The sequence below is a fragment of the Eucyclogobius newberryi genome, unplaced genomic scaffold, assembly GCF_026437365.1.
Source record: "Eucyclogobius newberryi isolate DKJ021-1_F unplaced genomic scaffold, fEucNew1.0.hap1 SCAF_6, whole genome shotgun sequence".
In the NCBI taxonomy this organism is placed as follows: Eukaryota; Metazoa; Chordata; class Actinopteri; order Gobiiformes; family Gobiidae; genus Eucyclogobius; species Eucyclogobius newberryi.
In genome coordinates, this window is record NW_027316278.1 from 9760484 (window position 1) to 9781610 (window position 21127).

The 21127-nt window shown below is 42.4% G+C and overlaps 1 protein-coding gene across 1 annotated transcript; it reads left to right on the forward strand.

Annotated features, from left to right (window-relative positions):
• The first annotated feature begins 11971 nt into the window (after positions 1-11971).
• On the forward strand, positions 11972-21031 carry LOC140346626 (LIM domain transcription factor LMO4-B). The gene is made up of 4 exons (XM_072432778.1): positions 11972-12257; positions 13913-14009; positions 17425-17583; positions 20901-21031. Exons 1-4 carry the CDS (start codon positions 12043-12045, stop codon positions 20907-20909), a joined length of 480 nt encoding a protein of 159 aa, XP_072288879.1. The 5' UTR covers positions 11972-12042; the 3' UTR covers positions 20910-21031.
• The last annotated feature ends 96 nt before the right edge of the window (positions 21032-21127 follow it).

The following is a 21127-nucleotide window of genomic DNA, read 5'->3' on the forward strand; positions in this document are numbered from 1 at the left end:
TTCTCGTCCTTCTCGTCCTTCTCGCCCTTCTCGCCCTTCTCGTCCTTCTCGCCCTTCTCGCCCTTCTCGTCCTTCTCGCCCTTCTCGTCCTTCTCGCCCTTCTCGCTCTTCTCGCCCTTCTCGTCCTTCTCCTCCTTCTCGCCCTTCTCGTCCTTCTCGCCCTTCTCGCCCTTCTCGTCCTTCTCGTCCTTCTCGCCTTCTCGTCCTTCTCGTCCTTCTCGCCCTTCTCGTCCTTCTCGTCCTTCTCGCCCTTCTCGCCCTTCTCGTCCTTCTCGTCCTTCTCGCCCTTCTCGTCCTTCTCGTCCTTCTCGCCCTTCTGTCCTTCTCGTCCTTCTCGCCCTTCTCGTCCTTCTCGCCCTTCTCGCCCGTCTCGTCCGTCTCGTCCGTCTCGTCCTTCTCGTCCTTCTCGCCCTTCTCGCCCTTCTCATCCTTCTCGCCCTTCTCTCGTCCTTCTCGTCCTTCTCGTCCTTCTCGCCCTTCTCGTCCTTCTCGCCCTTCTCGTCCTTCTCGCCCTTCTCGCCCGTCTCGTCCGTCTCGTCCGTCTCGTCCTTCTCGTCCTTCTCGCCCTTCTCGCCCTTCTCATCCTTCTCGCCCTTCTCTCGTCCTTCTCGTCCTTCTCGCTCTTCTCGTCCTTCTCGCCCTTCTCGTCCTTCTCGTCCTTCTCGCCCTTCTCGCCCTTCTCGTCCTTCTCGCCCTTCTCGTCCTTCTCGCCCTTCTCGTCCTTCTCGCCCTTCTCGTCCTTCTCGCCCTTCTCGCCCTTCTCGTCCTTCTCGCCCTTCTCGTCCTTCTCGTCCTTCTCGTCCTTCTCGCCCTTCTCGTCCTTCTCGCCCTTCTCGCCCTTCTCGTCCTTCTCGCCCTTCTCGTCCTTCTCGTCCTTCTCGCCCTTCTCGCCCTTCTCGCTCTTCTCGCTCTTCTCGTCCTTCTCCTCCTTCTCGCCCTTCTCGTCCTTCTCGCCCTTCTCGCCCTTCTCGTCCTTCTCGTCCTTCTCGCCTTCTCGCCTTCTCGTCCTTCTCGTCCTTCTCGCCCTTCTCGTCCTTCTCGTCCTTCTCGCCCTTCTCGCCCTTCTCGCCCTTCTCGTCCTTCTCGTCCTTCTCGTCCTTCTCGCTCTTCTCGTCCTTCTCGTCCTTCTCGCCCTTCTGTCCTTCTCGTCCTTCTCCCCCTTCTCGTCCTTCTCGCCCTTCTCGTCCTTCTCGCCCTTCTCGCCCGTCTCGTCCGTCTCGTCCGTCTCGTCCTTCTCGTCCTTCTCGCCCTTCTCGCCCTTCTCATCCTTCTCGCCCTTCTCTCGTCCTTCTCGTCCTTCTCGCTCTTCTCGTCCTTCTCGCCCTTCTCGTCCTTCTCGCCCTTCTCGTCCTTCTCGCCCTTCTCGTCCTTCTCGCCCTTCTCGTCCTTCTCGCCCTTCTCGCCCTTCTCGTCCTTCTCGCCCTTCTCGTCCTTCTCGTCCTTCTCGTCCTTCTCGCCCTTCTCGTCCTTCTCGCCCTTCTCGTCCTTCTCGTCCTTCTCGCCCTTCTCGTCCTTCTCGCCCTTCTCGTCCTTCTCGCCCTTCTCGCCCTTCTCGCCCTTCTCGTCCTTCTCGCCCTTCTCGTCCTTCTCGCCCTTCTCGTCCTTCTCGTCCTTCTCGCCCTTCTCGTCCTTCTCGCCCTTCTCGCCCTTCTCGTCCTTCTCGCCCTTCTCGTCCTTCTCGTCCTTCTCGCCCTTCTCGCCCTTCTCGCCCTTCTCGTCCTTCTCGTCCTTCTCGCCTTCTCGCCTTCTCGTCCTTCTCGCCTTCTCGTCCTTCTCGTCCTTCTCGCCTTCTCGCCTTCTCGTCCTTCTCGCCTTCTCGTCCTTCTCGTCCTTCTCGTCCGGTGGTGTGGCCTCCCCTCACGAGAGAACCGCCAGCCTGACACGGGAACAGGAAACGTGGCGGAAACGGACAAATCTTCAGAGAGTTTCAAATCCAAGTCCAAAAGGAAGCGGCCACTTTCCCTTCGAAAACAGACGAGGGGGAAACGCGCTTGTCGAGTTGTTATTGGCTTGTTTTGGGTTTAACGGGTGGAATATTTCTTTTCAAAGTGCCAAGAGTTCATTGAAGCAGAGTCAACACTTACAAAGGGTGGGTTTGGACAAGAGCGGGTCATGACGTCAACTACAGAAAACATAAGAAATAAAGTTCAAACAGCTCTATATTTAGTGTAACCGTTATTCACCCAGGTACAAGCTCATGTGCTTATACCAAAACAAGCTGCAGATTTAAAATGATTATTCTGTTTTATACTTTTGTTATTTCAAGTGCAGTTTCATTTCTAGTAGCTACTGCTTGAAATATTGTAAAAAAAACAGCTAAAACTAGTCGAAATATGTCAAAAAACTGCTCACATTTGTTTTTTATTGTCAGAATTCAGTATATAACATCACATATTAAGATTTCTACTCCAACATACAAGATAAGCAAAAACACACCGAGCCAGAAATCAAAACAGTGCTTTTTTCTATTTTTTTTAAACTATGAAAGTAAAATATTAAACGTGTACTTCAATATTTTTACTTAGATCAGTAGATTTTAATATGTCACGCTTGTACTTTTACTTCAAGTACACGTTTTGCTCCTGTATTCTGGACATACATCTAAACTGATTTCCTGTTTATAGGCGCCATTTTGAGTACTTCTCAACACACAAAAGGTGGTACTTTGAATTGTTAATCGCTATGGCAACGGTGCTCAGCGGGGTAAATAAAAGGGTCACTAATAAGCTTTCACCCAGGTCCAGTTTGAGGAAATGTCCACAAGTTTGTTTTATGTTCTTTTATATCATTATGACATAAAGAGGATTAAAATAGGCTTAATTAGTTGTTGGTCAAGTCATCGATTTAGGTCTTCAAAATAAAACATTGTGGGAATAATGCTTTGGATTCATTTATTAGAGGATGTTCACGCAGTATGAAGCACAATGAGTAAAGTAAGACAAAATAAATAACTCCATATTCCAACAAAAGGGAAGAAGTATAAAAACCTATTGAATCCCACCAGGCCGAGTCACAGGTCAGATCTGTGGAGCGGCGACACCGGTCAAAAAAGTAAGAAAGCGTGTTGTGAGAGTCAAAACAATTCACCTGTAATTAATACAACGCAAGATATGTTTAAAGTCATACTACGGAACATTCAAGTTAAAGCATCTCCATGGAGACGAGCAGGTGGCGGAAACACAGTGCACCTTTAATATCTCAATGTCTTTTTTATGCTCTTTATAATAATAATAATGATGATAATAATGATGATAATAATACTAATGATAATAATACTAATGATAATAATAATAATAATAACAACAATAATACTACTAATAATAATGGTAATAAAAACATTGATAATAATAATACATTGATGATAATAATGATAATAATAATAACTACCACTAATACTACTACTAATACTACTACTAATACCAATACTACTACTACTACTACAACTACTACTACTACTAATACCAATACCACTACTACTACTACTACTACTACTAATACTACTACTACTAATGATAATAATAATAATAATAATAATAATAATAATAATAATAATAATAATAATAATAATAATAATTCTAAATAGCTCAAAGATTTCAACAAAAGAGAAAGGGAAGAAGTAAAAAAAAAGATTGAATCCGTGATACACTCCAAATGCAAATAAAATAAAACTGACTCAAAGTGTGTGTGAGCTGAGGCCACAGGAGTCGTCCCGTTACATAAGCCCGAGTTTAACGATTGGCTCATTTCTGACTTCAGCTTCACCTGGATTCTGCCTGAAGCGGGCGACTGTTCCAGAGAGACCCGGGTTTGTCCATGGCAACAACCTGCTCTCTGTCACGAGCCAGAGGCAGCTTCTGGAGAATACTAATATTTCCACCGGTAAACTGGCATTCAAAGCTTCAAGCTGCGTTTCTATGAAGGTTATTTTGTGTTTTTATTACGATTTTTTTTTGAACATCAATTCTTTTTTTTTTTTACATTGATTTAAAAAAAAAAAAATCGATATTAAAAAAATTAAAACAAAAAATGTATTCAATGTAAAAAAAATAAATCAATTCGATGTTGAAAAAATTCGATGTAAAAAAATAAATAAATTCGATATAAAAAAAAAATAGTAATAAAAACACAAAATAACCTTTATACGTTTGGCTTTAAAAAAAAACAAAAAACATATTTCGTATGAACTGAAGACGCTGGAGTTGGTGAGCCGAAGTGTGATAAAAGAATAACAGTTTCAGCTTTGAATAAGTGTAAATTTTATGTTTTGTTATGTTTGTTATATATTTTATTTTCAGGCCTGAGAAGACTACGCAGAGATGTACATTTACTTATAACTTAATACTAGAATATCTAATACAACCTAATACTGTATACTTAATTAAACCTAATTTGTAGATTCAATTACCATTTTCCCTTTGAATGGCATAATGACACTAATAAAGACAGGGGCCTTCACACTCTGCTCCTTCAGAATAATTCACAAACTGAAATCCTGAACGACGCCGATTCTGGAAAGATTTATTGTTAAATGCTGCCCTCTACTGGATGCTACCTTAAAATACAAGGACGTAATGTTAAAGTCTCTATTTATCATTGACTCACAGAGTACACAGCACCCACACACACACGCAGACCAGAAACAGAATAATAAATAAAAATCTTAATTATGTCATCGACCAATGAACACAGATGTTTCCATATTGAGATCACGGTGCACTTCCTGGAGACTGAATCTAACCTTAACCTCATCCTATTTTAACCCAAATCTGAACTTCAAATGATGTTTTTAGTCTCATAATAAAGACTTTACACCACAAGGGAGTCAGGTCCCCATGAAGTGAGCATTTACAGAGTTTAGTTCCCACAATATGATTAATACCTGCCGACACACACAGAAAACCACAAACAATGGAAACTATATATTATTATATATTATATATCAGAATCAGAAAGGGTTTATTGCCATTGTCAATGAACAGAATTCACAAACATAGGAACTTGTCTTGGTGCAACATAAAACAATGAACAATGAATAAGTCAAAAAGATAACAGTTTAAATCTGCTATGGATAAAAATAACAATAAGCTTTAAGATAAGAAATAAGAATATAATATAAAATAGGCTTAATATGAACACAAATGTACAGTTTAGTTAACAGATGTAGTGCAGAAGTGAACAGTACAGTGAGGGATTCAATTAGTTAAAGTTTTTAAGAAGTGTTCATGAGTCCAACGGTAGGGAGAAAGAAACTTCTTGTGGCGAAATGTTCTGGTTCGGATGGACCGTAGCCTCCAGCCTGAGGGGAGTGGCCTCCTGCCTGAGGGGAGCGGCCTCCTGCCTGAGGGGAGCGGCCTCCTGCCTGAGGGGAGTGGCCTCCTGCCTGAGGGGGGTGGCCTCCTGCCTGAGGGGAGCGGCCTCTAGCCTGAGGGGAGTGGCCTCCTGCCTGAGGGGAGTGGCCTCCTGCCTGAGGGGAGTGGCCTCCTGCCTGAGGGGAGTGGCCTCCTGCCTGAGGGGAGCGGCCTCCAGCCTGAGGGGAGTGGCCTCCTGCCTGAGGGGAGTGGCCTCCTGCCTGAGGGGAGTGGCCTCCTGCCTGAGGGGAGTGGCCTCCCGCCTGAGGGGAGTGGCCTCCTGCCTGAGGGGAGTGGCCTCCCGCCTGAGGGGAGTGGCTCAAAAAGTCCATGTCCAGGGTGAGAAGGGTCGTGATCCGACCTGCCCGTCCCAGAGCCCTGGAGACGTACAGGTCCTGCAGAGATGGAAGTAAGCAGCCGATCACCTTCTCAGCAGAGGCACAATGCGCTGTAGTCTCTGTTTGTCCCTGTCTGTGGCTCCAGTGTACCACAGGTGATGGAGGAGGTAAGGATGGAGGAGGTGAGGATGGACTCAATGATGGCCGTGTAGAATTGCACCATCATCTGCACTGGCAGCTTGGCTTTCCTCAGCTGCTGCAGGAAGTACATCCTCTGCTGGGCCTTTTTTATGAGGGAGCTGATGGAGGGCTCCACTTGAGGTCCTGGTGATGGTGGTGCAGAGGAAGAGGAAAGAGTCTACGATGGTGATGTGGGAGTCTGAGATGGTGAGGGGGGCTGGGGGGCTGTGACTTTCCTGAAGTCCATGATCATCTCCACTGTCTTCTGGGTATTGAACTCCAGGTTGTTACCGCTGCACCAGGACACCAGCCACTCCACATCCTCCTGTACAGACTCAGTTAAACATGAATAAACAGTTAAACATGAATGAACAGTTAAACATGAATGAACTGTTAAACTTGAATAAACATGTTTAGAGGGATTTAAAACGATAAATGCTTTGCCGTTGCTTGAGTTCCAGCCCTAAACTGTTCCACGACTCAACGTCACACACAGACACACAAAAACTTCTCCTGGTTCTTGACACTGGAACAGTAAAGCACATGGCACAAGACGACACAACAGCACATGGGACTTTTCTACACATTCACTTAAGGAGAATGTGAACATTTAGTCCCTCTCTCCCCATTTATAAAGTAATATTCACTAAGAAACATGCTTTATTAGTGAATTTCAACATGCTGTTGTTGGAAACAACAGAACATAACGTGTACATTGTTTGGACTTGAATATCTAGTTCAAAAAGGTTCACTGGTCGGCCCCTATTTTATCTGCTATCAGTCTGCTATAACTGATTATAATCATTTACTGGTTAATAAAGATGTAATAGACGAGCAAAGACAACACATAACACATGAGGCTTCACAAGAATTCACACAATCTAGTTTGGACCTTTTTTAAGAACCCTTGGAGACCCACAGAACCCTTGGAGACTCACAGAACCCTTGGAGACTCATAGAACCCTTGGAGACCCACAGAACCCTTGGAGACTCACAGAACCCTTGGAGACTCATAGAACCCTTGGAGAGCCACAGAACCCTTGGAGAGCCACAGAACCCTTGGAGACCCACGACTCATAGAACCCTTGGAGACCCACGACTCACAGAACCCTTGGAGACTCACAGAACCCTTGGAGACTCACAGAACCCTTGGAGACCCACAGAACCCGTGGAGACTCACAGAACCCTTGGAGACTCACAGAACCCTTGGAGACTCACAGAACCCTTGGAGACCCACAGAACCCTTGGAGACTCATAGAACCCTTGGAGACTCACAGAACCCTTGGAGACCCACAGAACCCTTGGAGACCCACAGAACCATTGGAGACTCACAGAACCCTTGGAGACCCACAGAACCCTTGGAGACCCACAGAACCATTGGAGACTCACAGAACCCTTGGAGACTCATAGAACCCTTGGAGACTCATAGAACCCTTGGAGACTCACAGAACCCTTGGAGACTCATAGAACCCTTGGAGACTCATAGAACTCTTGGAGACCCACAGAACCCTTGGAGACCCACAGAACCATTGGAGACTCATAGAACCCTTGGAGACCCACAGAACCCTTGGAGACCCACAGAACCATTGGAGACTCATAGAACCCTTGGAGACTCACAGAACCCTTGGAGACCCACAGAACCCTTGGAGACTCATAGAACCCTTGGAGACCCACAGAACCCTTGGAGACCCACAGAATCCTTGGAGACCCACAGAACCCTTGGAGACTCATAGAACCCTTGGAGACTCACAGAACCCTTGGAGACTCATAGAACCCTTGGAGACCCACAGAACCCTTGGAGACCCACAGAACCATTGGAGACTCACAGAACCCTTGGAGACCCACAGAACCCTTGGAGACCCACAGAACCATTGGAGACTCACAGAACCCTTGGAGACTCATAGAACCCTTGGAGACTCATAGAACCCTTGGAGACTCATAGAACTCTTGGAGACCCACAGAACCCTTGGAGACCCACAGAACCATTGGAGACTCATAGAACCCTTGGAGACCCACATAACCCTTGGAGACCCACAGAACCCTTGGAGACTCATAGAACCCTTGGAGACCCACAGAACCCTTGGAGACCCACAGAATCCTTGGAGACCCACAGAACCCTTGGAGACTCATAGAACCCTTGGAGACTCACAGAACCCTTGGAGACTCATAGAACCCTTGGAGACCCACAGAACCCTTGGAGACTCATAGAACCCTTGGAGACTCACAGAACCCTTGGAGACTCATAGAACCCTTGGAGACCCACAGAACCCTTGGAGACTCATAGAACCCTTGGAGACTCACAGAACCCTTGGAGACCCACAGAACCCTTGGAGACCCACAGAACCCTTGGAGACTCATAGAACCCTTGGAGACCCACAGAACCCACAGAACCCTTGGAGACCCACAGAATCACTCCTGGCCCGTGTGATCCCAACTCCAACACGCACATATGCCTGGTCCCCCCAAAAAAGGCACATTAAAAGAAACAAAAGACAAATAACAGAATAAACAGTCCATCTTCCCTTTACACGATCATCATCATCCACACACGCCACAGTTCATATTCCAACATTATGTGCCAACTTCATTTCTTTTTTTTTAATTTTTTGCGCCTAAATGTAGTAACAGCATTCGGTCTTGGCAGGGCAGCACAACCCACTCTTTCACCACCTCCCCTGAGCCGCACCGTGTCAAAGTCTGTCAAGTCACAATCATTTGTTTTCATAGCTGCTTTTCATTACACACACACACACACACACACACACACACACACACACACACACACACAGTAGAAGAAGAAGAAGAAGCAGACGTGTACGCGCACATTAATAAGCCACTACAAACCCATAAATCATCTTGACTCTGGCCACGCCCCCCGCCGCCTCCCATTGGCCAGGCGCGCCCCACGTCCGCTCCGTCCCCCGCTCTATAATTTAAATAGCTCCTTGCGCAATTTGATGAATAGTGTCGCTGAGTGTCAGAGGCGCACGGAGCGGGGCGCAGCGGAGAAGAAGAAGAAGAAGAAGAAGGAGAAGAAGAAGGACGCGCGGCACGGGAACGGGGAACGGACGGCGGTGCGTCATGAGCGCGCTCCAAAGCGACCTGTAGTGTCAGAAGCGGGATTTCCAGGGACTTTTTTCCCCCCCTCCTCCGCCGTCGCCGCGCCTGGTTTTAAGGACAAAATGCCAAGTTTGAGCGCGGTTTGGACGCTGTGAAGTGCGCGGTGTGGGTTTGTTTTTGGCCGTCGTCGCAAACTTCGCCGCGGGAGCAACGCGACGCGACGCAGCGCTGTTAGTGCGCAGAGAGAGGTAACGTGCCAACGCGTTTTTTTTTTTTTTTTTTTGTGTGTGTTTTTTTCTTCTTTTCCTTTTCTTTCCTCTCCTTTTCCGCGCGCGCTTTGGCAAAAAAAAAATAAGTTAAAAAAAAAAAAAAAAAGACATCTTTGTTCCATTTACGCGCAGCTCGGGTTGACGCGCGCGCGTAACGAGGAAGCGTTTTGCGCGGATTCGTCTCAAACCTGGCGCGCTTCCAAAAAGTGCAATTTTGGACAATTTGGTGACTTTTTAACCCAGTCTCTTTGCAAAACTCGAGCAGCTTTTCTATTGCTGTTGCTGTCGATGTTGTTGTTGTTTTGCATCAAAGTTTGGGCTCAATGTCTAAGCACGTAACTTCTAAGCGCGTGCGTAAAAGTGGTTACGCCTATTCCTCGCGCGAGACTTGTAAACAAAGTGACCCTCTGACCAACAAACAGCATGAAATAACACGCCAAATCAACACTACACAACTTTTATTATCATCACGCGTGAAACTGTCCAAAAAAGTGCACGTAATTGACCCTTAATTTGCACGCGTTCTGCACAATACGCACACAAACTTGGCGTGTACTCTTGGATGAATAGTTACATGTTCCCGTGCCCTTTATAAGCAGCTGGACAGGTTGTGGAAGCTTTTTAACAATGTACAACAATTGGATAATTAATAAGTACGAGCTGCAATTAAAAATGTAACAACAGGGTTCAAGTTCAAGTGCGGGTTGGACCGGTTGCATTGCTGTGGAGTGATGGGATGTTTCTGCAAAATCCCTAAAAATGAGACTTGTGATCATGAATAGTGGTGTTCATGTTCACAGCAAGTAATAAAAGTAAAGTAGAAATGTCTCTTACACTTTTTGTGGTGAGAAACGAGCGATTTTCCGTGATTATTTGCGATTTCTGAGACCGAACAACATCGAAATCTTTCTTTTTTCATCACTGTTCTTCCAGTCTGTGACCGGCTTTAACAAATTGCACTTTCTGACTGACAAAGTCAAATAAACGTGACAAAAAACGGACAGATTTAGTTGCATTGTTTGACTGTAGACTGAATAATCCATCATTTTTGCCTCTCAAACTGTCCCCGATGATTACTTTGCGGGTGTTATGATTACATCCCGACCTGAATAATCACGATTATCGATTCACCGAAACACATATTCATCGCGCGGTTACGATAAGCGCTGAAAATAACAGCAGGCGAAGGCGTAAAAAACGATATCGATTTGCTGAAGGTTGCACGAGACAATGATCTAGATTGCCACACAGCGCGCTTAATAATTAACGCTTGGCTTGTGTAAACAGGCGAGCGAGTTTGGAATGGCTTTTGACTTGAGTCAGAGGGTTTTATAATTAGTCACACACAGGTAGAACGGCACGGTCAAGGTTATTGCAGTTTGGTTACGCCGGACGCTGTCAACCAAACGGAATTTACATACATATTAGTACGAGCAATAGTCAAGTTTGTGCAGGTCAAAGGTTACAACCTGGCTGCAGGGATGTCACGATTATTCAGTTCATCGATAATCGTCACAATATGATCGCGAGGACTAAAAAGTAATAATCATGACAATTTTAGAAGCAAAATTAAGTCTTTTTAGTTCAATAAAGCATCTAAAAACAGACTTGAATGTAAATAACTGTTTGTATCTGGTTATTATTGTCGTATTTAACTTTATTTCGTCTTTCATAAAGTTCATTTTCATAAAGTCAAACACAAACTTGAGGAACAGTGACATGCCAGACTGTGGGGATGAAAGAAAAGTAAAGATTTCACTGTTGTTCGGTCGGTCACAGTCTCAATAATCGTGAATAATTGTTAAATCGTGATGTTTTTTCTCACAATAATCGTAACACTGACATTTGATATGGTGACGCCCCCAGTGGCAGGTAAAGGAAAGACACATGACTTGCTCTTCTAAAGCTTCAGTCTGAAAAATGAAGTGTAATAACCATCTTTTACCTCTTTGTCCTCTATTCGTCTAATGTCTGTGTTTCTGTCTTTTGCTTTTTTGTCCTTGTTGTCCTCACTATTCTTTACTGTTTTATATTTGTAAATATAAATAATAAAAAAAAACTTCTTTTACCGATTGCAACAGCGTCTCTAAAAACTAACATCGTTCATCTTTAAACGACATAATCCCATTAAAAAACATGCACGAAGCAAAATTATGTTTTTTTTGTCACATTAACTTGACAATTTTGTCAGTCAGAAAGTGCGATTTTGGTAAAACTACGATGGGATTGAAAGAAAATAGAAGATTTCACTCAGTAATGGTGAATAATCGTGAAATCGTGTTCTTTTTCCTGACAATAATCATATTGCAAACATTAGATATCGTGCAATTCCAACGCCGTCTCTAAAAAAACTACAACAATGTCTTTTATTTATATTTTCTGTTCTACTTAACCAGTCTGTGTCAGATCAAGTCTACTTTAATAGTTGTTCATATTGATTTTTTTTTATTGCACGTCTCTATAGAGCCTTTAATCAAAAAGTATTATACTTTTAAATAATTAACAGGATAAATTCTAATAGTTCATTACAACTCATTAACTCTAAAAAGTATAATTTGTGGTAAAGAATGTAATATATATCGATAAAATAAGGCTATTGTGAGGTATTGGTCCAGTAAAACCGATAAACCTGCTGCAATCTTCTTTTAAACAATCAAATAATGTAAAATACAACCCTAAATGTGTTCAAACCGGGTCAAATGCGACAAAACCACCTGCATATTTCATATTTTGGAGCATCATATTGAGGCTCATCCGCTTCACTTTTTTCCTGCAGAATTCCGAAGCGTTTTTGTGTCTCCGAACGCCGCCGCACTGACCCGTCCTCCTCGGCGTTGTCTCGGCAGCATGGTGAACAGCCAGGCCTCGGGCGCGCCCTCGGTCCCCAGGTCGTGCGCCGGCTGCGGGGGGAAGATCGCCGACCGCTTCCTGCTCTTCTCCATGGAGCGCTACTGGCACACGCGCTGCCTCAAGTGCTCCTGCTGCCACGCCCAGCTCGGGGACATCGGCACCACCTGCTACAGCAAAGGGGGCATGATCCTGTGCCGGAGCGACTACATCAGGTGAGGGAGGGGCCAGGGAGGGGTGTGGGAGGGGCCAGGGAGGGGTGTGGGAGGGGCCAGGATAGAAGATACTGACAAATATAATTAGCTCTGTGTATTTGTCGTGTCACGTCAGGTGTTTTTCATAGATTCTGCTAAAGACTTTGGTGGGAAAGTGAGTCTAATGTTGGATCAGAAATGTCACTTATTGTCGGTATTCAATCTTCTTCTCTTTCTTTCTCTCTTTCTCCTTCTTCCTTTCTACTTCTTTTATTTTTCTTTCCTTCCTTCTCCATCCATCCTTCCTTCTTCTCTTTCCTCTTCTTCCTTCCTTACTTACCTTCCTTCTCTTCCCATCCTTCCTTCTTCCCTTTCCCCTTCTTCCTTCCTTCCTTTCCTTCCTTCTTTCTCCGTCCGTCCATCCTTCTTCCCTTTCCTCTTCTTCCTTCCTTTCTTCTTTCTTTCCTTCCTTCATTCTCCTTCCTTCCCTCTCCTTCCGTCTTTCCTTCCTTCTCCTTCCTACTTTGTCTTCCTTACTTTCCTTCCTTCCTTCTCCTTCCATCCTTCCTTCTTCTCTTTCCACTTCTTCCTTTCTTCCTTCTCCTTCCGTCCTTCCTTCCTTATCCTTCCCACTTTGTCTTCCTTTCCTTCCTTCCTTCTCCTTCCTTCCTTCTCCTTCCTACTTTGTCTTCCTTCCTTCTCTCTCCTCCTTTCTCTTCTTGCGCACTTCTTCTTTCCGTCCTTCCTTTTCGTTTTCCTTCCTTTCCTTCTTCTCCTTCTTCTTCCTTTTTATACTTTTTAAGATACAACAACAAGCCGACAGTATTATTTGTCTTACTAGTTTGTTTTAGACTATGGGGGACAAAGTTAGACCAGAGTCTGCTTTACTAAAGGAAACGCTGCAGTTCATCAGAAATGTGTTAAAACATGTCTTCAAATGTATTAGTTGAGGTTTAATTAAACGTGAAATGACTCACAAACGTGCAGAAATATCACCTCATACATACACAACATAAATTTTCAAATGTTTTATCTTTAATCTGTTGTTTTTGTTACATTTTTTACTATAAATTCTATAAATGTTCAAAACAACACGCTCGATATGATCTAAATTTCAATGTATTGCCCACATCTGTGATATTATGAAACTAAAACACGTTTATACACTTTTAATACACGTTTTTATGGTACATTTCAACCTCAATTTCGCTACAAAGGAAAAGACTCAACACCAACATCAATAATAGACAATTTAATGTAACGTTCAACACAATATAATGGTACTATACGTTATTAACACTCAATTCAGAGGAAAAGTTAACTAGGGATGAAAAGATTATTCGACTAATTGATAATCAGGATTATTCAGGTCACAATAAGAACTAAAAGATATATGTGACAGTTTTAGAAGCAAAATTAAGTATTTCTGGTCAATAGATGTCCAATAAAGACACGTAAATGCAAAGCACTTTTTTATCATCTTTTATCATTTCTTCATAAAGCAATTGTTGTCACATTTTACTTCATTTTTTCATGCAGATAGTGAATATTCTCAAAGTAGATCGCACTCTCACGCAACAGCAATAGTGAACAGTGTTAAACGTGGCGGTGTTTTGCCCGTTGGTAAAAAGTCAAAACGCGCCTGTGAAAAGCTTGTTGTTTCATCCCGTCCGCAGACTGTTCGGGCACAGCGGGGCGTGCGTCGCATGCGGCCAGTCGATCCCGGCCAACGAGATGGTGATGAGGGCGCAGGGAAATGTTTACCACCTTAAAGTAAGTCCCCCGGATTTTCCCATCAGCCACCTCTGTCCCCCCGCTGCTCGTTTGACAGCGGCGTCTGGGATTTGGAGCCGGGGCGTAAGGGGGAGAGAGAGAGAGACGGAGAGACACTTTTTTTCCCCCTTTAATGTGGAAGAGCGACTGCGACTTGTCACGCTCTGATGCTTGTTCGTCAGCTTTACAATGCACAAAAGAGGTCTGCGTTGTTGTCAAATGTACAAGAGAAGAAGGGACAAGAAATAGCTTTGATCTTGTGCAAAAGAATACTAATAATAAGGGAAAAGATTGTCCAGTTTAGACCTCAATCAAGATGTGCATTTATTTACAGTATTTTCCGCAGTATAAGTCGCACCAGCCCAAAAATGCATAATAGAAAAGAAAAAAACATATATAAGTCGCACTGGAGTATGAAATGCGGTTATAAGTGTGAAAATTACTAATAATATTACATATAAGTCGCTCTAAAGTATAAGTATAAATATAACAATAAGTCGCACCCTTGGCAAAGCTATGAAAAAAGGTGCAACTTATAGCCCAGAAAATACGGTATGTGATCGCCACCATTTTGTTCCAGAAGTAAGTTTTCCATTCATGTTTCCCACAAGGTTTTGGGCCGAACTTATATTAAATGTTTGCAATATTGTTCTGCTCTGAAAGTAAAGGAAGTCAATTTCTGTTGTCGAATTGTTCAGCTTGATTATTGTAAGAAAAAACATCACGATTTAACAATTATTCACGATTATTACTGAGGCTGTGACAAAAACAACAGTGAAATCTTAAATTTTCTTTCATTCTCGTTGTCTGACATGTTACTGTTCCCCAAGTTTGTGACCGGCTTTACAACGTTTTATGCTCTGAAAGACAAAATAAAGTGAAATATGACAAAAACGGGCAGATAAAAGCAGTTTTTGCGCTATATAATGAACCTAAAATACTTAATTTTACTTCTAAAATGGTCACAATTATTATTTCGTGTAGTTCTCACGATGATATTGTGACCTGAATAATAACAATTATCAATTAACCGAATAATCTTGACATCCCTTCGTCGTGGCGATTTTGTTGCCGGGCCCATGGAGAAAACCGGCCCCCTGGAAGATATAATCGAAGACCCTTGACCTATAATTTAATCTAAAATCTGTTTGTGAAACTTTATCAACCACTTCAGTTATTAAACCATTTTGCAGAACTGTTTTGCGGGCTGAAAACCACCTCCATCGTGCCCTTAAACTCTTAATATTTGACTATTCTAACCCTCTAGGGCAAAACTGAATACGAGATTACAGAACCGCGGCGACCTTTGAAGTGGGCGTGTCTGCTGACAATACATCCATTGTTGGCTCTAACTATTGATTTTATTTATCGATTTTATTCAAGTTTTTTATTCGACCAGGTAAAAAGAAAAAGCCCATTGAGATCGAGACCTCTTTTTCAAGGCTGAACCTGGGGCAAAGTGAAAATGTGGCGGCGCACGAATCATAAAAACACATTTAAAAGAGACGTTTAAGAACAAAAACAGGATTAAAATTGAACAAAAACCCCATTTCCTATCTCACAACGGTAAAGAAAATATAGTGCACGGACCTGGAAGTTAAACGCTCTTTATATGATTAGTTTAATATGAATACCGTATTTTCCAGGGTATAAGTCGCACCAGCCAAAAAAAAGCATAATAGTGAAGAAAAAAAAACATATATAAGTCGCACTGGAGTATGAAATGCGGCTGCAAGTGTGAAAATAACAAATAATATCACATGCAAGTCGCTCCGGAGTATAAGTATAAATATAAGTATAAGTCGCACCCCGGCCAAAACTATGAAAAAAGGTGCGACTTATAGTTTTGAAAATACGGTAATTGTCTGAACATGTTCCAGAATCTTTAAGAGCATACGCACAGTTATGTCCTTGGCTTTTTGTTCCCTTTCATTCACAAACATAATACAGTCATGATCAAAGTGCTCTAGCTAACAGCATTCTCCACATGTCGCCGCACTTTTAAAAGGCCATGTCTTGCTTTGTAATTATTAATGCCATTGAGCTGAACGCTTGGACAAAGGACCAAGGGCGCGTCGTGTCCAGGTTGTAAATAAAGGCAACGTTCAAACTTTGTAGTCGAGAACACGTGGGTGCGAGTTCAGCCAAACGTCAAGCGCTAAGAACGGTCGCTGAAAGTAGAACGCTAATTTTCGAACGAGCGCTCAGATCCTGACGAAAGAGGACGTTAACCTTTCGATGAGCGCGCACGTTTGGTTTTTTGCAATTTTATTTTTTATTAGAACATAGAACAACATAAACAACAGAGCAATAACACAAAAAAACAAACAAATAATCATAATAATATAAAAACAAAATTAAATAAAGGATTGGCATAAAAAAAAAGAAGAATTTATATTAAGTTCAGAAATTTGTTTCCAGTTTGTCCATAGTTTTTTTATTCATCTATTTTCACGTTGGGTCCTGAGGTTGTTTTTGTGGTGCTTATGTCTCTTCTGATATTAGTCCAGTCTTTACTCGTCTGAGCTTTTTTTTGTGTCATCTGATTTTTTTGTGAGGGCCTTCTTCCCAGCTGCCAGGAGCAGGTTCCCATGGTAACCATCCACTGTGTCCACGGTCGGGGTTTTGAGGCCCAAGTACATAATTCCAAAATTGAGTGGGAAATGGATTTGCATATCGTCTTGTTCACTTCCGTCACTCGCTTGTCTTATTTATTTATTTCAATTGTGCGTCGTCTTCAGTCGAGTTCCAGGCAAACTCAGTGACGTCTGCACTTGAAAAGACAAAATGTATCCAGTTAAATAACCTTAAACGGAAAGATTAGTCCGTCCCTTTTGTAAATGTTTCAAGAAGTGAAAGCACAATATTCTGTTAGTTTGAACTCAAAAGGCAGAATTTGCTGTTTAATTGTCAGATTTCTTTGCAGATTTGTTGACAAAAACAGTGAATCTCCCACAGAGTCATCAAATTCAAGAACGTGCACCAGTATCATATGAAACTGCAACAAACAACAAACTAAACATTTGGTTTTATCTTTATTTTTTACTCTTGATACCAAGTTTTAATATTATATTCTGAGCTTGAGCTACAGAAAGTAGGATTCCCAGAACAAATCAGTCGTTAAATGTTTGAATAGAACTTTGTAATATTGTAATTTGGCTTGCTTATTTATTATTTATGCTTCTTGATGCAGATTAATGCACAATAATAAGAAAAATAACTACAGATTTTACCGTAGTTTTTATTGTACTAAGCACTTATGTATTGGTACCAAAAAAGGTACCAAAATCTCTAGTTTTATCAAGTATTTCCAGCAGGAATCGTTCACAAAATTCCCAGATCAGTTTTTAATAAATATTGCAATAATTTCTAACCTTCTCCACGTTTAATCTGAATCCTTTCTCTTCCCGCTCAGTGCTTCAGCTGCGCCACCTGCAGGAACAGACTGATGCCGGGCGATCGTTTCCACTACGTCAACGGGACCATCTTTTGTGAGCACGACAGACCCGGCGCCGCCCTGATCAACAGCCACCTGCCGCCCCTGCAGAGCAGCTCTGTGCTCACGGACCAGAAGGTGAGGGACGGGCTCAGAGCTCAGAGTTTAGGCCCGGTTTAGCTCAGAGTTTAGTCCCGGTTTAGCTCAGAGTTTTGTCCCGGTTTAGCTCAGAGTTTAGGCCCGGTTTAGCTCATGGTTTAGTCCCGGTTTAGCTCAGAGTTTTGTCCCGGTTTAGCTCAGGGTTTTGTCCCGGTTTAGCTCATGGTTTAGTCCCGGTTTAGCTCAGAGTTTTGTCCCGGTTTAGCTCAGGGTTTTGTCCCGATTTACCTCATGGTTTAGTCCCGGTTTAGCTCAGAGTTTAGTTCCTGTTTAGCTCAGAGTTTAGTCCCTGTTTAGCTCAGAGTTTAGTCCCGGTTTAGCTCAGGGTTTTGTCCCGGTTTAGCTCATGGTTTTGTCCCGGTTTAGCTCAGGGTTTTGTCCCGGTTTAGCTCAGGGTTTTGTCCCGGTTTAGCTCAGGGTTTTGTCCCGGTTTAGCTCAGGGTTTTGTCCCGGTTTAGCTCAGGGTTTTGTCCCGGTTTAGCTCAGGGTTTTGTCCCGGTTTAGCTCAGGGTTTTGTCCTGGTTTATCTCAGAGTTTAGTCCTGGTTTAGCTCAGGGTTTTGTCCCGGTTTAGCTCAGGGTTTTGTCCCGGTTTAGCTCAGGGTTTTGTCCTGGTTTATCTCAGAGTTTAGTCCTGGTTTAGTCCTGGTTTAGTCCTGGTTTAGTCCTGGTTTTGTTGTGTTGTGCAGGCGTCAGTGCAGCCTAAATGTAATAAACTGGGGCTTTAATACTAAAAAGGACTAAACTTAGAGTTGATAGAGCTAAAGGTTGAACTCGTGGCTAAACTGATCTAAACCAGAACTAACCTGGACTAAACTGGCCAGAGACTAATACAGTAAATATAAAGTGGAATAAAAAAGTGGAATATGGGCGAAAACACCAGTAACTTTGTCTTATATAGTTTTATTCTTGTAAATTTAATTCCATTTTTAATTTGATATGAAATGGTTTATAACATTACAACAGCCAAAATGTGTTAGAAACGTGTGTAATATGAAGCACAACTTGGCCTTTCATTCTTTTTCAGGAAAATAAAAATGGTTTAGACTTAATAATAACCATCTGAAATAAGATAGTAAGTGCTTGAAATAAGGAGTTATCTTGTGGAGTATATTCTGACTGATATTGAACTTAAAATGAGAAAAAGACAAGCATTTACCTGTCTTGAAATAAAAAAAAAGCTACTGCAATTTTAATAAAGTCAAAATATACTTCAATTTTAACATTATTATTTGTTTCCAGTGGTTTTAAACTGGCTGCAATGCTTTTTTTGTTGTTGCTTTTTTTCTAGAAACCACATTTTTCTGTAGTTTAGATCAAACTTTGTCAATATGTAAGATTTGTTTCTTAAAAAATGCTACTTTTAAAGCCAAATATTCCCAAAGAAAGCGTTAAAAGTTTGACAATCACAGCTTTATAATATTTCAAGTGAAGACGTGTGAGAACAACGATCTGTCACTCATAACTACACCTGTGGGAAATGGAAAGCAAAGTAATAATAATGTTAGAGCCACATCCTGTAGGTTATAAACGGCTCAACTCATTAAAATAGTTGAATGAAACGGCACAAAGAGAAAGTGTTGACATAACGCCAGCGCATCAATAAATCAAATCAAAAGAAAAGCACTTCACGGGAACCGAATCGATCAACCCAATTGTTCCCGCGGGAAACAGGAGAATGCTCATTCTGGAGGTGTCTGCTGTTCATTTATTTAAATATTTATTATGTATGAGTGTTGTGCTGGCTAACGCAATGCAGAAAAGTGCCGACGGCTTATCGAAGGAACCGGAGCACAAATACATGTCATAAATGTCATATTTTCTATTGATTATCGCTTATTATCTCATCAACACATTCTGCTGTCAAGAGCGTGTTTGAAAATGAAAAGGAGAAACGGTCCCATGTGGATTTTTGGAGCCGATGCCATGTACGATATTTGTTTTGCCTTTGAAAAATCCACAAAATTTGTCCTAAATTCAAGTAAAAAGCACAAATTATCCTTTCACTTCAGTCAAAATAATAACAAAATGTATTTATCTGGGATTTTAAATCATTTGTGGCATGAATATGTAAAGATACAGCCATATTTTGTAGAAGAATTGCTCTTTTGTTTGCGTTTTTACTTTAAATGTGATGCGCTGAGGCCAAACTGGGAATGAGGGAAATATCGGCGGCAAATATCGGCCGATACCAGACGGATGGAGAGATGGCGTCACTCGACAGGGAGAAAAGACTTATGTACAACAGACACGGCCGCCGATGGAAATATGTTAATATCGATACCGGAACCGATATTGGGGATGCAGTTTTTCACAGATCCGATCCGATACTTTGGCTCTGTCTGCCGATACGCGATAGCCACCGATACTGCTACATTTTGATATTTATGTTTTTAAGAGACACTGCTGCCGTTCACTCACATAAACGTTAGAAATCATGTATGACAAGCTTTTCGTCATGTCACGTTTGCAAATAGACCTTATTTTTAAGTGTAAAAACTGTCAAAATGTCACGTTTTGGACATTTAAATCTTAAAAATGGACACAGCCAGCTTTAAATTTCAGATTAGACACAAAACATTTACAGAGGGGTTTTTTGATGTTGTTGAGTAAACAAGATCTGACGGAAAAATTCTAATTTCGCAAATTTTTTTAGACTAAAGCTTTAATAAATCAGGCCTAGAATTAAATATCAACCAATCCTTCTGTACTTTTCTTCTTGTTAGATTGTAAAGTTTGGTGTTTGTAGGTGCTACTTTAAGTGGTGATCTTTGTCTCAACGGGATACAAATGCATTTTAAGAAAACTGCCTGTTACAATGTCCCAGGGAAAGTGGATTACATGAAATAATACAAATAAATGAGGAGCAGATTGGAAAGTTGTTGTTTCCACATGAAAACCTGCTGTACAGTGTTGAGGGAGCAAAGTGACTAAAAAAGCATATTGCCTGCTGTGTCTCGCCTGAAAACCAAAGTAACGTACGACAAAACTGATCCAAACTGTTACTTAACCTTCAACTAATTACAGACCAACATCGTATGAATAAAAACTTAAACATTATGAGATGTTCTGAACCGAAAATAGTTTTATTTACTTTAATTTCCAAGCAAAATGGATATCGGCACCAACATTCGACACCAGTATCGGTGCATCTCTAACCGATATGTCGCCCATCCATAAAGAAAACCTGGTCAAACCTAAAAAAATACATATAAAAAAGGACCAAACCAAAACTAAAGCAATGAAATAACGTTTGATCTAAAAAAAAGCTAACATTGCCCTCTTGTTTTTCCTCAGGTGTGCTGAGCAACCATCCTTCCCCAATCTCCAACTCTTCTTCCTCCTGCTGCATTCAAGCTCATCCACGAGCCTCCATTTTGGCTCTGCACATCCTTTGTTTTTGGTTTTGTTTCTCCCCCTGAAGAGAACTCACCTCACCCCAAAACCACGTCAGCAAAACGACCACGCCCATCGTCGTTCATTCCATTCTGGAAGTGAGTGGTCGGTGCACTTTTCTTCTTTTT

Coding starts and splice junctions, on each gene's coding strand:
- LOC140346626 (XM_072432778.1), top strand. CDS start 12,043: ATGGTGAACAGCCAGGCCTCGGGCGCGCCCTCGGTCCCCAGGTCGTGC. Junction 12,258..13,912: donor TGCCGGAGCGACTACATCAG/GTGAGGGAGGGG, acceptor TCCCGTCCGCAG/ACTGTTCGGGCACAGCGGGG. Junction 14,010..17,424: donor GAAATGTTTACCACCTTAAA/GTAAGTCCCCCG, acceptor CTTCCCGCTCAG/TGCTTCAGCTGCGCCACCTG.